The sequence below is a fragment of the Pinus tabuliformis genome, chromosome 4_2, assembly GCF_031772625.1.
Source record: "Pinus tabuliformis cultivar Carrire ecotype Pingquan chromosome 4_2, CPIR1, whole genome shotgun sequence".
Lineage (NCBI taxonomy): Eukaryota > Viridiplantae > Streptophyta > Pinopsida > Pinales > Pinaceae > Pinus > Pinus tabuliformis.
This window is the reverse complement of record NC_142304.1, coordinates 65,385,051-65,402,747: the sequence shown is the minus strand read 5'-3', so window position 1 is coordinate 65,402,747 and position 17,697 is coordinate 65,385,051. Positions and strand designations below refer to the sequence as shown.

The following is a 17,697-nucleotide window of genomic DNA, read 5'->3' as shown; positions in this document are numbered from 1 at the left end:
AAAATATTAATCATCTAAACCTCATGAGTCCCACCCAAAAACACACACTTATCTTATGAAACTTTATTTGATATTTATCAAATTTATAATTTTTTTTTTTATTAATTATAAAATTAAATGTAATTTATTTAAATATATATTTAAACTTTATAAATAGCGATATATAGAAATATATTAAAATATGAATGTAAATGTAAATAAATAATTACATAATATATATACTTATAGTATAACTAATATGATTTTTATTTTTTTTGCAGAGTTATTTTTTGTTTTTTTTTTAACAGTAAAGAGTAGTAGATTTATATTAATCCGCATCCGGTTGCGATAAAAATGGGAGATTGCAATTTGTTTTCGTTGCTATCCATGGACATCTTTGTTTGCTGAATGGTTGTACAAGCCCATTTGGTTTTCAAAATTTCAAAATACGATTGAGCATTTACATATATACTAGGATAAGCTTTGCAGTACTGCCCTAAAAGCAAAATGCATTTAAAATTTATCATAAAACACTAGAAAATGAGGAAGTCTAGTCATCTGGTTCAACAGGTCTGTTGAGATCAATTCCAGTTGATTCCTCTACATTCTGAGAGTTCTTCTCAGCCAGTTGAATTTGCAGTTCTTCAATTTGACTGCGCAGGACATACACCTCGTCTTCCAACAGATGTATTTTCTAGCTCTTCTTTATGCTTCTCTCATGCATTTCTAAGGTTTCTTCGCGTTGTTGTTGAAAGCATTTCCATAGATTTGCCATATTCGACCTCAATTCATAATGCTTTCATTCACTTGGACCACATCCATGCAGGGAGAAAGTGGCCAGAGGAGCGCACTTCTCCCAATTCCGATCAGAACGACTCACCACCCTACTTGAGTGCTGATGTCAATATCCCCAAGATTCAAAATCCATGTTGTCTACTTGAAAGAGATAAACCAAGGGAAAACCTGAGACCCAATTACCATGAAGGAACAAAGGGCGTGACCCAAATGCCACAGAGGAGGGACAATAACCCAATTGACTCCACAACGCCCATATGGCATTGAGGAGGGACAAAGACCCAAATTCACATAGAGGAACTAAAAACAATGACCCAATTGACACCACAATGCCCATAATTGCACAAAATCACGACACGGGATCCCCAACAATGGTTTCTTCAACAATTAACTCTAGCAAATGGCACGCACCAGACTAGAACTCTCTTGCAATTAATACCAACCTGAGAGGCGGTGGCCCAAATGCCACAGAGGAGGAACAACAACCCAATTACCGCCGCAATGCTTAGATGGCACCAAGGAGGAACGAAGACCCAAATTGACACAAAGGAACTAAACACAATGACCCAATTGACACCACAATGCCCAAAATCACACAATAGCATGACACGAGATCCCCAATAATGATTTCTTTGGCAATTATCTTTAGCAAATGGCACTCTCCCGACTAGAACTCTCCGGCAATTAACTCTACACAAGGGCAACACGCAACAACTAGAATTGCCCATAAACAATCCCGACTTTGTCAGAGTCCTTCCACCCATGACCTTCTAAGCAGAGTCCTTTCTATTGCAGAATTTGAGACCATTATTCCCCAATTTATAGAAGTAATTGAGCCGAGAGATTGCATACATACCTTTGGGGTCCCAATTTCCTGCCATGATTATCTTGAAGCCTGAAACGACTCCCACTTGATGCAAATTAATTGTCCCTCATGCGAGCCATCTGATCCAGCCCAGAGGAATTAAATGAGGCTCACACTCTGAGGATTATCATGTGAAGCTGGTTTGCTAATTCATGCTACGGGCCCAATTACGAAACTCAACACACGAAGCTCTCACACTCATTCCTTGCACCTCGCCAAGTGTCCTGGGCTACTGAGATATGCGACCACTAGCCGAGAGTGAGCTAAGGATGATGCACGACAGATGCCAGATGTGGAGGACAAGGGGCGCTAATAGGGATGCTGGATGTGATGGGGGAAGCGAGTGGGGAAGGAGTGGAGGGGGTGAGGGGCCAAAGGAGGTGGACGACATAAGGGATTCAAAGAGGGGGAAGCGAGGAGGGAGAAGTGGGGGAGGAGAAGAAGTGGGGAGGGAACATAAGGAGACATGCATAATTCACCCCAAGGGAGGGTAGGGGTAGCATAGGATTTTATACCTTTTAACTCCAAGGTGCATGAATTTTGAGTCAGATCTTTTGTATAGGAGGAGAGATTTATCTTCAAATTTAGGACTTTCATGCTCAAGTTTAGGGGATGGGAAGGTAGCCTTCAATTCCATTTACCTGGTTGCAACTTTCTTTCATTTGGCAAGCCAAATTGGCTTGCATGTCCACCTCCTTATTTAGACTTCTTAAGATATGAAAGAATTGCAAATGCCCAAAGAGAGGGAGCAAGCCAAGGGCTCTCTTTAGTATTTTATTTAACTTGTTGTTATCGGGTTTGAGTTCATGAGTTTAATAACTAAGAGAGAATCACCCAATATGTTCATATCCTTGATTCCTTTTTGCTGAGCTAAAGTGAGGCCGAAGTATAACCCATAGGCTTCCGCTTGGTTATTTGTCTTCCTACCCAATCGCCAAGCATACCGTTCTACAATTATTCCATCAGGATTAATGAGAATCCTTCCCCTCTTACCACCCCAATTTTTCTCGTTAATTTTACCCAACATTTGGTAGAGATTTTTTAAAAAGTTGAGTTGCGTTTAAGTTGTTTAATATGTAGAATTGGAATGCAGAGGAGATATTTCAAGGTGTTGAATCCATTTATGCATTCAAAAATATATTTAAAACAACACCATATATCACCTTATTATGGTGGAAAAATATTATTTCGTCTATAAATTAAACTACACCATATATATTTTAATTTTAAATAACTAAATTAATAAAAAGTTAGTAAAATAAAAAATATATGTAAATTTTTTAAAAATAAATATTAATTATATAAATAATAAAATCATTAACATTACATATTAAAACACTCAAAATATAATAATGATATTTTTTAGTAAAATACTAAAGTTTGTTTTGCAATTCATACTAGTTTCGAGATTATGATACAATGATTGTGTGTGATGGTTTAGATTGTGATCTAATAGTTGTGTGTGGTGGTTTGGTCTGGTAAAACTTGAGATCTATTCATGAACAAAGCCATATATTAACTCTACCTTAATTCTTGAGAAAAATAGAAAAATATATATATAATTTTATTAAAAATTTTGTAATATTTCATTTGAAACATTAAAATGATAAAAATAAAATTTAAAATACAAAATTTTCTGTTCAATGTTTCAAACTTTATGTTAAAACACGAGCCAAAGGTACATAACGAACAACAACCTATTAAATAGTGCCTAGATCAAAACATAAATCATAAAATTTGAAACGGTTTCCAACTTATACAGCCTTTTAACTTCCTAGTCCTGCTTATCACCAATAAAATAAAATAAAATAAAAAAATAAATAACAAATAAATATGGACAAACACCAAGCATAAAAAATTAACGGACAAATAAAAATATGACAAACACTAAGCATCACTTTGGTTGAAAAAGGTGCGTACAGTAGCAGTAGGTGTTCCCATTAAATAGAGCGAAGGCAACTTCCTGGAACCTTCCTCTCTGCTGAATATGCTATTGTTTCTGTTGCTGGGATAACAACGTAACAATAATAATGAGTAGCATTTTAGGCATTGTTCATCCTGGAATTCCCCATTCTCACCAAGACCAATTCTGATGACACGTTCTTTTGTATCTATAGATCTCTCATTTCCATGTATGTCTTTGATTGTAACGGAAAGGCAGGCGCCGTTTCATTATTGGATCCTTTCAACACAGACAACAATCTTCTGGACAAAACGATGACATTTTTCCCGCAACATTCAGTACAAATAACTGATTAATCATTTCTGCAAATATTCATAGGTCAGTGAAAGCTTATTTTTGTTGGAGGTTTTCAGAAATATTCGAATAGATGTAAAGTCTAGTTGATTTTTTTTTTTTTTTCTTTTTTCCCTTTTTAAAGAAATTAGACCAGACAATGCATATTAAACCTAGCAAGGGGAATGTCTGCTCTTTTTTCTCTTATACATTTTGCATCTTAGTCTTGGCTGTTGTACAGGAAGATCCCTTCTCAGTGTGTCATATTCCTTGAATCTTAGTTTCAAACCTATAAATGTAAATTCCATGGAAAATATAGTGGTTGCGGCGAGTGGTTTAGGGCGGTTTCTCACCGGGGATTGTGGCGATATGAATGGTGATAATAACACTGAATTGGCGGATTTTTACCAATTTTACTCTTTCCTTCAGTAAGATGAGCCATTTTGCGCCTCGTTCCATAAAATTCTACGGGATAGACTTAATTATGTTAAACCTTCCCAGACAGCTCTCAAATTCAAGTCACTAGTTATTTTTAAGACTATAAGTAAAATTGCAGTTTTTTTCCAATTAGTTTATTACTGGCAGGTTCACTCTTGCCCCCCTTTCTGTATGCATATATTATTTGAATAAGATGCTTCCTTAACCATGAAATTAAGCAAAATATGTACATTCAGAGCATTTTATAAGAAAAACACTGGCCAGAAGCCACCATAAAGTAGAAGCTTCTGGATCTGGGAGACCTAGGTTGCGTAATTGTAATTGCTAGTATAAAAATGCGATCAAGGCTTACGAAACAACTACTTCAGAAGTCTGTGTAGAACTCGTTTATGATGTGCACTGGAAACTTGGAAATGCACTGGAAACTTACAGTTGCTGATCCACATGGATTCCTTAGGAAACCGCAGCCGAAACTGCATTGTTTCCCCCATAAACTACAAACTGTAAATTACGTATAAACAAATTCCACAAACTGCAGATAGCTCGTAAACTTAATTATTGTATTCATCTGCAGAAGTTTACCAAGTATCGCCTTTTAACCCCAAAATCATTCATCTGACTATTTCCTAATTCTTCATAAACTTTGTTACTAAATTCATGGGAGGCTGAAGACTACATGGTATTCTAAATTGACTCAGATGATGGTAGGGCATCGACAACCACTACAAGGACCATTCAGGGGCATTGCTACTTTGAACCGGGTCATGGTAGACAGACCTATTCTTGTTCTCCCTTTCACGTGGTAGTTCTGCAGGTATTCCATAGTTCAATGATTAGCATCGTATTAAGATGTCTGTCCTATCATGATACTTCATTAGGAGGATGATATGCAATTCATTAGCAGGATGATATGCAAGCCCTACAGGGTTGTAGTTAGCCGAGTTTTCCTAATTTCCTATTTTCACTGAATTTTCTTTCAAATAAGAGCTCCAAATTTTCTGATTGTTTTATCAATCTCTCTCTCTCTCTCTAACACACACGTGCATGTGTGCACACCCCTGTGAAACAGGACATGCTCTTCCAACCCTGCATGTCGTTTGTCCAGTATGTTGGACACTTGGATGCTTCCTGTTTTGCTGTCCAGGACACTTGGATGCTTCCTGTTTTCCTGTCCAGTGTGTGGCTCTTGGACACTCACTTTTCGTTGTTGGACACTTGTGTAACATGCATGTTTTATGTAAGAACATGTGTCCCATGCTTGTCCAACAATCAAACAGGACATGTCCGATCTGTTCTATGCATGTCCAACACTCAAAGCATTTGTCTTCACGTGTCTGTCATGTGGGACAATTTGTTTTTTTTATTATATTTAATTAATATAAGAAACTGTGTGCAGATGTGTGCCTGCATGTCATTAGTGTATCCTGTTGTGTGTTTGATGTAATTCTATTTTTTAATATTCAAAAAATCACATTGTGGTTAATTGGGTGTATGTTGGGTGGTTGGGAGGAACGGTTGGGATCCTTCCCACCCAGGATTGATTCCTGCAAGTGAGATGATGAGCTTTGAGCCTTGTTGTTGAAAATGAATAGTCCCTCGAGGACTGGAACATCAACATGTATATTCCTCATATGGAATATAAAGGTATTTTCCACACACGCACATATATGACATGTTACTACATGTCTTATTTGAGCGGTCTACATGTCCCCTGTGGACACCCATGTCTACATGTCTTGTGTCATATGACTTAGGCACACCCACACCCACACATAAATATAAATTAGGGTGTACTGCTCCCGATTCCTAAATTTGGGATACCTGCTGCATCTACACTTGATCCTTAATGATCTGCAGTGTGCACCCATGATTTGTGTAAGGTTGTAAAAAATTTAACAAAGTCTAGGGCCTGCTGGCCTGCACAGTCCATCCCTAAACAACCCATAACTTAAACAGCACCAGGAATCATGCCTGTATTAGGTTGCAAAATATATCTTAAAGTGAATTATCTTTAAATCTCTAGCTAGATTATATATATTAACTCCACATTTTGGATCCATGAAGTAGATTGCCAGAATCTTGAAGGTAAAAATGATACAGATTTCAGTTAAATCAAGTTTGGTTTGCCATGTGAGCTGGGAAGTTAAGTTATCAGATAAAGCTCATGTCAATCTAAGAAGCGGTGGGAAATGGTCCGCACCTTCCAAAATTGGTTGACAGAATCCAGTGAGAAGCAGATATTAAATTAAACAAATTTAAGTCTAGAACGAGTAGTTGGAACTTAGAAGTGGCCAAATCTTCTGGCTGAATTATGCTCTTCCTTAAAGAACCTTATAACCAGCTGCAACAATTCTATACACTTGGGCTAACTTTGCAGTCTTTGATGAGTTAGGTTTGTTAAAATATTATAAGGGCCTTTTCCTATTGGTTATCATGACCAATGTTGAAAAAATCGGAAAATTGCCGAGGGTCCAGAAAACATCGTTTCAGAAATATCGACAAAAAAATTGGAAAAAATCGGCAAACATAAAATGCATAATATATTCATTTTTTTTAAAATTGTAAACATATAAAGCAACAACAACATTACATAAACACATTGGCACATAAATATGGAGAAAGCACTGATATATATATATATATATATTGGATGCCAAATAAAAATAATCCATCATAGTTGATACAAAATGACATGACATATATAAAGGTATCAATGACAACAAAAACAAAACTAGCAGCTAGCTAATGCTCTCATCCTTCTTTTACGAGAAAAGATGATGGGTTATTTTCCAGGCCTGCCCTGCCCCTAACGACAGAAGGCCCTGGCATTTTAACAAGTGTCTGATGGTGATGACAGAAGGCCCTGGCATTTTAACAAGTGTCTGATGGTGATTGGTGGGTGTAGAAAAGGCAGTATTGATACTGCACATCCTCCTCTTGCTCCTTCTCCTCTCCTCCCTCTCCTCATCCTCCTTCTCCTCTTGCTCCTTCTATTACTCTACTTGTCCCTCCTCTAACCATCTAGGTGCCTCCTCCATGATAGGCTGCTCAGACTCCACCCTCCACTTAGACAATACATCAATATTGTCTAAGGAAATGGCATCCACATCCGGTGTTCTGTCAATTTGCCTCATCCATAGTCAGAGGTTGTAATGGACATACACCAAGTCATTGAGACATGAGAACTCCAACCTGTAAGAGGGTCATAAAAAATATAATGAGTCTTGAGGGTCATAGTATATTAGAGGGTCATAAATTACAATAAATGTAATTGCTTTATTCAAGTTCGAAGTTCTAACTTGCGTTTCTTTGAGTGTATTTTTTCAAATACACTCCAATTGCAATCACATCCCTAAGTGCTACAATTTTGACCGAGGATTTTGATGGCAAATTTCTGTAAATTTGGTCCCCTTGCACCATAGTTTCACCACCAAACATCTACAACAATAAGAAAGAAAGCGAATTAAATTACATTCGTTAAAATGGAAATTAGAAAATAAAGAAAACATAATTAAACTTTCAAATAAAAACATAAGTGAATTTAAAAATTTGAAGTTCTAAATTTTAATGACTTACGCGGCATCAAAGTGGTCCTTCCACTAATAACATCATCAAAGCCAAATAGTCTAGTATCCTCCTAATACCTTTCTATCTCACGATTGATTGTGTTGCAAACCTTGAGATCAAGTACCATCCTATAATGACAATTATGTAGCGCTTCCATCACCTTGCCATTAAAATCAAAGTTGCGTTTGTAGGAAAATGCGGGGTTGAGGAAAAGTGTTGCTGCATGAATGGGTTGATGAAGCATCTTGGTCCACCAACGATCAATCAAATCCACAACATCATCTATCTATTAAACCCAGGGGTATCCTTGCCCACATAATAAGATTTGACAGTTTCTTTGAAGTTTGGCCCTATTCACGGCCTCATACAAATAGCCCATTGTAGGCTTTGCCACCATCAACCTATCTCGGAACCTTTACTAAAGGTTCAATAATTGAGCACACTTCTTCCACTCCTTCCCTGAAGTGGTTAGCGTACATTGATTTAGCAATGGATCTGCCATCATCTCTCCTGCTATATGTACATGCATGCCACTCATCACAAACAAACATTTTCTTCAACTCAAACTGGCATTGAAGCAAAGATTGAAGAGTAAGGAAGTTGGTTGCAAAGCGTGTGATTGCAGGATGCCACAACTCCCTGTTTTTGGTGCATTTCCTCATGAGGATAAGAACGAAAGCATGGTTATATATGAACTTGGGGATGTTCTTAGCCTAATCAATCACCTCCTTGATGAAGGAAAGTTTCGCCATATCCTCAAGCATCAAATCAATACAATGCACAACACATGGAGTCCAAAATATCGAATGATGCCTATCCATACACATCTTACAAGCAACCACATAATTAACTACCTTATCAGTTATGATTTGCACCACATTGGGCAAACCGATCTCCTGGAGGAACCCATCCAACAACTCACATAACAATGCTGCATCTTTTACATGTGCAAATGCATCCACTAATTTGATAAACATAGTACCCCTGGGACAATGTACCAAGAAATTTAGAAGGTCCTACCCTTCCTACCTGTATAGCCATCAGGCATGACTGTACATCCAGTGCATAGTTTTAAAATTCAGACTCAGACTTGGAACTGGCCGAGGGTCAACTCCGACTTGGTATCGACTCGGACTAGTTGATTCCAATGACTTGGTCTTCGTAAAAAGTACATTAAATATTTATTATTTATGAAAAACATATTTTTAAAGATTTTCATTCATGTTTCCAAACTCAAAGCATTAGAATAATAGATAGAAGACAACATATGATCAAAGTATGCTCATGAATATATCTATTATATCAAAATGGCACCCAATGCACTATCTGATACATGTAATATGTAGAGATCAGAACAAAAACACATAACCAAGGAGGCTCTAAATGGCCTCTACAACAAACAATACAACTGCAAGGCTACAAGTCGCTAATACAAAATATTATCTAGTGATCACTAGTCGGCAATGTTGCACAAAGCGCGAGCGGGATTTAATCGGCGCCGGGAAAAAAGCGGAAAAAATCGTTAAAAGCGGGAAAAAAGCAGAAAAAAGCGGGAAAAAATCGTTTGGCACAAAAATATTCATTTTTTTTTCATTTTTTTTCAATTTTTTTAATATCTAAACCATCTACAACATAAAATAAATACATTGACACATAAATATGATAAAAAAACTAATATATAAGATGTTTAATATCATTTCTAGCGCTAAAATCACACATAACATTGAATCATGTCCTGAATAGTAAGTCCTGAGTCCCAACTCAGCCTCAAAATATCAACAAAAAATATGATAATGTATCTCATCATGTCATAATGTCATATACAATAAAATGAAAGTCTAAGACTCTAATCCTATTGATTTCCTCTGCCCCTCTTGCGAGAAAATGCCACTGCTTTCCCTTTCCCCCTAGATGAAGATGCTGGTGCCTGTGCTGGTGGAATTGGCAGTGGAGTCTGACGTGCTCTAGAAGCTGAAGAAGTAGAAGTAGCAGCTACTGTAGGTAGATGGAGACCACGTCCTCTACTGGTGGTAGTGGTAGCCCGGGTAGGCGGTGTCACCTCCTCCTCCTGCTCCTCCAACTCCTCCTGCTCCTGCTCCTGCTCTTGCTCCTCCTCCTCCTCCTCCTCCCCCTCCTCCTCCCCCTCATCCTGCACTAACCAATCCTCAGTGGGATCCATGAGAGGCCTCTCGGTCTCAACCCTCCATTCAGCAGTGGTGTCAATCCCATCCAATGAGATGGCATCCATATCAGGTGTCTTCTCTAGTTGCCTCACCCACAATCGAAGATTGTAGTAGACATAGACCATGTCATTAAGTCTACGGGACTCCAACCTGTACAAAGTTCATGAAATAATAATTAATAATTAATATTATAAAAAAAATATTGTTTAATGAATTCAAAAATTTATTTGGAAATTTGCAATATTTTAAATGTTTAAGTGTTAAGTTGTTAACCTATTGCGCTTCTTGTTGTGTATTTTTTCAAATACACTCCAATTGCGCTCACATCCCGAGGAGCTGCATGTTTGGCTGAGGATGCGTACGGCAAGCTTTTGCAAAAGGGGTACTCTGGTACCATACATCTTCCACCATGCGTCTACAACAAAATTACAAATAAAATTTTAAATAAACATAAGAAAAAAATGGAATTTGAAGAGACAATGAAATTTGAAACAAAGTTACAAAGTACAAAGTTACAAACTAAAAAATACCTGGCATTTTGATCGTCCTATCAGTGACAGCCATCTCAAAGCCAAATGTGCCACCTGACATCTTATACGTCTCAATTTGTTTAGAGATCTCTATACGTTGTTCTGGAGATCTCACCATCTTCTGGACACAGGTTAATAATCCATCCACGATCTCAGCATCAAAATCAAACCCACATGCATAAGAAAATGCAGGGTTCAGGAAAAGCCCAGCAGCATGAATGGGACGATGGAGTGTGTTGTTCCATCGCTCATCAATGACTTCCCATAGAAGGACTTGTCTCTGGAACCCATCATCTCCCTTGTCATCATAGTAGGACCGAATGGCTTCTTTGGCCCTGTCCATGGCTTCATACAAATAGCCCATTGCGGGCTTCTCACCATCTACCAACCGAAGAACCTTTACCAAAGGTTCAGTGACAGCGCACACCTCCTGCACTCCTGCCCAGAAGTCTTCTTGGTATGAAACAAGTCTGCACACGGCCTCTCCTTCTGGTTTGCGGCTCATTGGCGAAGCACGCCACTCTTCTGAAAGAAACATTCTCTTCAAATCCCACATAGAATTCAAGAGGGATTGAAGAGATATGAAACTCGTCGCAAACCGTGTAATGGCGGGGCGCACCAACTCTTTGTTGTTGGTGCATTGTCTCATCAAGCTAAGCACAGATGTGTGATTGTAAATAAATTTTGTGATGCTTTTTGATGAGTCAACAATCTCTTTGACAAAGGGAATTTTCCCTATGTCCTCTAACATCAAATCAATACAATGGGCAGCACAAGGTGTCCAAAATAAAGTAGGATGCCTGTCCATAAGCATTCTACCAGCAACAACATAATTTGCAGCATTGTCTGTTATGACTTGGACAACATTTTCTGCACCCACCTCCAAAATAAACACATCCAGCAAATCACATAAAGTTCTTGCATCTTTGATTTGATGAGTTGCATCAACAGATTTGATAAACATAGTCCCCTGGGGACAACTAACCAAGAAGTTTATAAGGGTTCTCCCCTTTTGGTCAGTCCAACCATCTGACATAACAGTGCATCCTGTTTGTGCCCATGATGCCCTAAAATCCTCCAATCTTTGGGTGCAGTCACGCTTTTCATCTTGAAGAAGCCGGCCTCTGAAATCATGAAGAGAAGGGATTTTGTACCCCAGACCAACACTGGCAATAGCATCAACAGTAGGTTGGAAAAATGGATTATTCCTTACAATGCTGAAAGGAATATCACTCCAGAGGAGAAATTTTGTCATCATCTTGTCAGCTTGTTCTTTTTCATTTCTTTTTAGCATTGAACCGATAGTTGGTTGTGCACCAGGTGTGGTTCGAGGAACAAAAAATGATGATGCAGCTACCGGATTGACTGACGCTGTAGTAGAACCAGTGCCACTTGGCCCACTTCCTTCAGCTGACCTTTTTAGTTGCCTTTTGAGTTCTTCTTTGGCATCTCTAGTGTGCTCTAATTCTCCCAATGCCCTCATGGCTCTTTGGATAATTTCAGCATTTGTTTTTAGACAGGGCCCCACATCACGTCCAGGGATTTGTGCAAGGTGGAACTTCAACCTGTACACCCCCCCGAATATCTCCTTTCCACACAACTTGCAATACAAGTTTTGTCTATCATTCGGAGTTTTAGGTTCACCATATTCCTAGAAAGGATCCAATTTCCTTGGCATGTTTGTTTTTGAATTTTGAATTTGCAAACCTATGGAAAAATAAGGATTAGGAAATAGGAATTTAGGATTACATAATACAAATTACAATTTAGCATTTACAAAATTACAAGTTAATTATTTCCAAAATCCCAATTTCCAAACCCAAGTTACCCAACCAAATGCCAATGGCAAATGCCAAAAATGAAAAAACAATGAAAATTCAAAAAAAATAAACAATGTTTAAAAAAAATGAGAAAATAAAAATAAAAAATTGGTTCTCATAGTCATAACAAATTACCCATCCCAAATCAATGAAAAATTTCAAAAAATTCTTTAAAAACAATGAAAAACAAAGTTTTTATAGAAGCAAAACAAAAAAAAATTAATCTACATACCTTTTTTATGGACAAATTGGTGATCTTGTCTTGGATTCCTCCTAAAAACGCTTGGATTCGCTCCCAAATCCGACGGAAACCCTTCAGCTCCTCTCCCTCACCTCTTCTCCTCCTCCTCCGCGCGGCGACAGCACAATGAATTAAAAAAAAATCGAATTTGCCATATAAAAGCCCGCTGCCCGCGCCCTCCACGATTTTTTCATTAAAAATTGCGATTTTTTTCGAAAAAATCGCGATTTTTTCGATAAAAATCGGTATAAAAAAAAAGGCGCGATTTTTACCCATAAAAATCGCGATACAATCGGCATATGGTTTAAATCGCGATTTTTTGAAAAAATCGCGATTTTAACAACACTGCTAGTCGGTACTGCTAGACAAGGCAACATCATTTGGCTCAAACTTTGAATTGGAGTCAGACCTCCTCAATGCTGCTCCGAAAACCAACTCCAACTGCTCACAAATTCCTCACAAATCTCACACAAATGCAATGAGATAGCTGTGAGGAAATATGAGGGGGTTAGGTCACCTTTATAGGCATGGGAGAGGGGCTAGGAAATAATTTAAACAAAAAAAATTATTTCAAGTTTGCCCAGCCCACCTTTTTTTCCCACCACCGAGGCTGGTTGGTTTAAGTCGGGCTCGGCTGGTCCATCACCGAACCGACCGAGTCGGTCGGTTCGGTAACAGACCGGCCACCTAATTTTAAAACATAGATCCAGTGACCTCCCATGACTACTTCAACTCTGCCAATCTAGAGTTGATGTCCTTTTCTGCTTGAAGAATTGGCTCTTGCAACTCATCATATGTAGTACTTTTATACCCTGGACCAACAACATCAATGGCATCACACATTGGCTGCCAAAATGGATTGTTTTTTGTGATTCTCTGAGGTAAGTTACTCTAGAGAAGACACCACCCCATAACCCTGTTTGCTTCTTGCTTCTCACTTTTTATTTTTATTTTTAATCACTGATTTGATGGAAGGTTGTGCTCCAACACCAGCTCGTGAAACACAAGAAGATGAGGATGTCTTGTTAGTTGTAGCCGTGGAGCCCCTCCCACTACTCTTAGGGGTAGATAGCCTTGAAGCTCTAGCTGCTTGTTCGGCCTTATTTGCAGCTGCCTCTGCTTTCTTTATTTCATTTGCATTAATTGCATCATGTGCAACTCTCATAATATCTGGGCTAGATTCTTTACAAATCCCAACTTCTCTGCCAGAGATTTTAGCTAGATGGAATTTCAACCTGAAAACCCCTCTTGTCATGGACTGACCACATGTTTTGCAATGTAGTTTTTGCCAACTGTCACCTACAAGTTCCCCGTACTGCCAAAATGGGTCCAAAGCCTTTGGCATATTTGCAATGGAAGTGGACAACTTCAAAATTCAAACCTAAGGCACAACAAACACAAGAAAATGACATTAAACCCCCACTAGAAAAAAATAACAGCCTCGGTTGATTTAATAAATCAATTATCAAAGATTTAGAAAATTATATTAGATCGTTGGCAACTAAAAATGACAATAGGAGGGTGGAAAACAACTTGATTCAAGTTGGCTATCTATTTCTAAAAAAATTTAACAACCATTACATTGTTTTATGGGCATGAATATCATGGCAAAATGTTAGGAAATAGAGACAAAATACAGGCAAGAAAATAGGAAATTGAGTAAACAAAATTCTATGAAAAAAGAAGCATTAAGGTAGTGGGGTTTAGATACATACATGTCAATGGAAACTTCACCACAGTTTTGGCAAATGAAGCTCACCCCTTGCAAAAAATATTGATGGTGGATTGGTGATGGCTGCTTAGATTCCTCCACAATCAACAAGGATGCCCACAAAATCTTCTCTTCCCTTCTCCACAACTTAAAAAAAATTGAGTGAGAAAAAAGACAAATCGGGCTCTTTAATCCGCCCTTCACGCTGGCCTGGCCATTTTTTCCGTCAGGTGGCAATAAATCGGGAAAAATCGTGATTTTGTAAGAAAAAAACAATTTTTTAGATCATAAAAAGCACAATTTTTTAGGGGCAATTTATCGTGTTGCTGAAAAAGTAGCAGTTTTTAAAAAAATCAGTGATTCGTCTTTGATTTTTTCAACATTGATTAGGACAGATTCCCTAAAATCAAATGCCCCTGTAAAAATGCTTAAAGTTATGAAGAGTTGTTATAAAAACAGACATAATTAAGACAATTATGTTCAAGTTTATTCTTTACAGAAACAATAAGCTCAATGCAGAGCCCCTTTGATGCCTATGATAATTTAACTTTCTCAATGAAGCAACCCTATATTCTGCAGACTATGTTAAGGCAAGCACAGTTAAATTTCTTAAAGTAGAAGGCAAGGTTCTTCAAGAAGCTGTTAAAGATTGATATGCTATAAATCTCTAGCATAATGCGTCAGGAAAATGAATAAACTTATATGGAATTTGCTTATTCATCCTCTGAAAGGCAACTCTTAGTTTACCTGTTTAACATAACCAGCTTTCAAACTTTAGTGTTATTCTTGAGGTGACAAGACACCACAAGTTTGTTCAGAAGACTCAGAGCAAAAGGAAAATTTAAAGTCTTTAGCAAAATCCTTCTCTATCAATAACCGGCCTATTCTTCATCATGGCGACTTCCATTCTGTTTGCGAAAACCCATTTATATAACTGAGCTGGCTGTTGAGCTTTTGTTGCACACTATTGTGTTGATTTCACGGTGACTCTACTAATTAATTTTCAATGAGGTTATTATGAAAAATGTTAGTGCAGCACACAATATAGGCATATCTACATACCTGTGTTTATGCATGATAATGGACAAATACCTAATGCACATCAATAATGGATTGCACTCTCAAGTACTTTTAACACAAAAGGTAAATTTAAGCGTGGGGAATAGAAACGTGATTGTTGATGTTTGTAGCTTGGGTAGGTACTTTTGCATAGGCCTAAATGTCTAGGCATGCAAAAGTCGCTTAATACACTCTTAACCTTAACAATTACTAAAGTGATTAAGGTAATTTCCTTTATAAGACAAATGTGAGTTAATCTAATGAAATGTAAAGGTTCTTACTTTAGTGAATTAGATGAATCTCAACTGTTGATTTCAAGTGAGGGAGATCTAATCTTAACTGTGAATCACTTTGGAGATTAGGGTTTTGGATTCAGTCATAATTCAAGCTTAAATAAGAAAGGCTAGGCTAAGGGAGAAGACACAGAAGACATCTTGAGCACAAGACATGATAAGAGTGAGATCTCAATGGTTGGGTGGAGAAGGACTTCCATTCAAGTGTGTTGGGTCTAAGGAAGGTGCAAGGAGCAGCAGGGGAGATCCAGATCAACTAGGACAGATCGAAGGACAGATCCAGGGCTTGATTAGTTGTATCAAATCCACGTTTGTTGTTGTATATGTAAGCTCCTTAGAGGGCCATTTTCCCAGTAAGGGACCCTGAGTAGCATTTGTGTTAAAATTGGCAACTAGGGCCAAACTCCACATGGGTCATCTTATTTAGGACAGCTGATATTTTTCTTGGATTCCTCTCTTCGAGAGGTGTAGGATTGATCTAAAGATCATCCACTTTTGACATGTACAAATGAATTTATGAATTTATTTTGATTATGGTCAAATTGTCTAGGTCGGCCAACAAACTTATGTATGCTCAGAAGCCCAACAGTCACGTCTATTCATCCTCAACCTTGCATATAAATAGAAGGTGACTTAGCCTCATTTGGACATACTCATCTTCACACTTTTCTCTCTCTCTCTCTCTCTCTCCATTGATTGGGTACGGATTTCTGGGCCTCTCTCTCTCCACACGTCCGAAATTTGAGGAGGCCGAAATGTCAGGAGATTGAATTTCTGGATAGTTTGACCAAGCGTTGAGTAGCATCCATTGACCTCCTTTGACTGCGTTTTTGTGAGGGCTATCTCTGTTTGGGCATGCCACATTTTTGGGCACAAAAATCGAGGCTAAACGTTGACTTTGAACAATGTTGACTGCAACTAGGGCTGACTGCCAGTGGGCTGTTTGACCAGATTTTGATTGGGCTATTTTTGTGCTATTTTGAGGGCTGATTCATCTTGCTATTTGGAGGCCGAAGTTGACTGAAGTTAACCAATTAGTTGAGGGTCAAATCTGCCCTATTGAGCAACGTTGACTTTTCTAGTTAGGGCTCTTTTGCTGCTGTCATAAATTATTAGATTTGTAAATTGCACTATCTCTCTCTGCTGAACTATTGAAGACTATAAGAAGAATTAATCAAGGGTTTCCCCACATTGGGGTTTGTCCTTGGCTGGTGCCACATCTTGTGTCCTCTTGTCTTGGCTTGTCTTCTATTGTTTATGTTTATGTTCTATCTACATTTTACTATCATGTTGATGTGATTGCTAAACTGGATATTGATATTGGGCTAATTAAGAAATTGAAGTAAAATTGCTCTAAAGCATAGAACATACCATTGTTGACCAAAATTAACATGGTATCAGAGTTGAGGTGAAGACAAAGCCCAAGCAAGAGTGAAAGAGCAATCACCAAAGACAGTTGGACAAGGACAAAAGGTTTAATGGGTTCCCCATCCTACTTCTCGGCTGAAGACGAGCTCCATGATAAATCTGACTATCATGGATGGAAGATGTCTCTTGATTTGACCTTGGAAGAAAAAGAAGTGATGGACTATGTGCAGGTTAAAATCCCTGAACCTCCTTCCAATGCACCGACTGCTGCGAAGACCAAGTACAATAGTGAAGTCAAAGCAAAGAAGATTATTAGGGATTCCATTGACAAGCATCTGGTGGCCTACAACTCCGAATTGAAGACCTCCAAGGAGATCTACGACAGGGTGGTTGGCATGTTCAAGGTTAGTAATGCTAATCAAATTCTATTTCTCAAGAATAAGTTGAAGGATATTAAGAAGGGCAAGGACGAGGATATTCAATCCTATTTCTTAAGGATTACTGAGATCAAGAGTGATCTACTCTCGACTGGAGAAGTCATTCCTGACAGGGAACTTACTCTCACCACCCTTGGAGGACTCCCACTTGAGTGGTATGTATTTAGAACCACCG

At 38.2% G+C, this 17,697-nt stretch overlaps 2 protein-coding genes across 7 annotated transcripts in view; one reads left to right on the top strand and one right to left on the bottom strand.

Annotated features, from left to right (window-relative positions):
• The first annotated feature begins 3,573 nt into the window (after positions 1 to 3,573).
• LOC149168262 (vacuolar cation/proton exchanger 3-like) overlaps positions 3,574 to 17,697 on the top strand; it is a 373,424-nt gene continuing 359,300 nt past the window's right edge. For 3 of the 6 annotated variants that reach the window (XM_089428181.1, XM_089428182.1, XM_089428180.1), the window contains exon 1: positions 3,576 to 3,920. The gene's annotated coding sequence lies outside the window, so the exon portion shown is untranslated. Of the gene's footprint in view, positions 3,921 to 17,697 lie in introns of all 6 variants that reach the window. The other 3 variants (XM_089428183.1, XM_089428184.1, XR_016259740.1) reach the window with 2 other exon arrangements.
• Positions 7,608 to 11,131, bottom strand: LOC149168264 (uncharacterized). Its single transcript, XM_089424869.1, has 5 exons — positions 10,594 to 11,131; positions 10,337 to 10,478; positions 9,962 to 10,213; positions 8,735 to 8,864; positions 7,608 to 7,751 (listed from the first exon to the last, which is right to left on the bottom strand). Exons 1-5 carry the CDS (start codon positions 11,129 to 11,131, stop codon positions 7,608 to 7,610), a joined length of 1,206 nt encoding a protein of 401 aa, XP_089280995.1.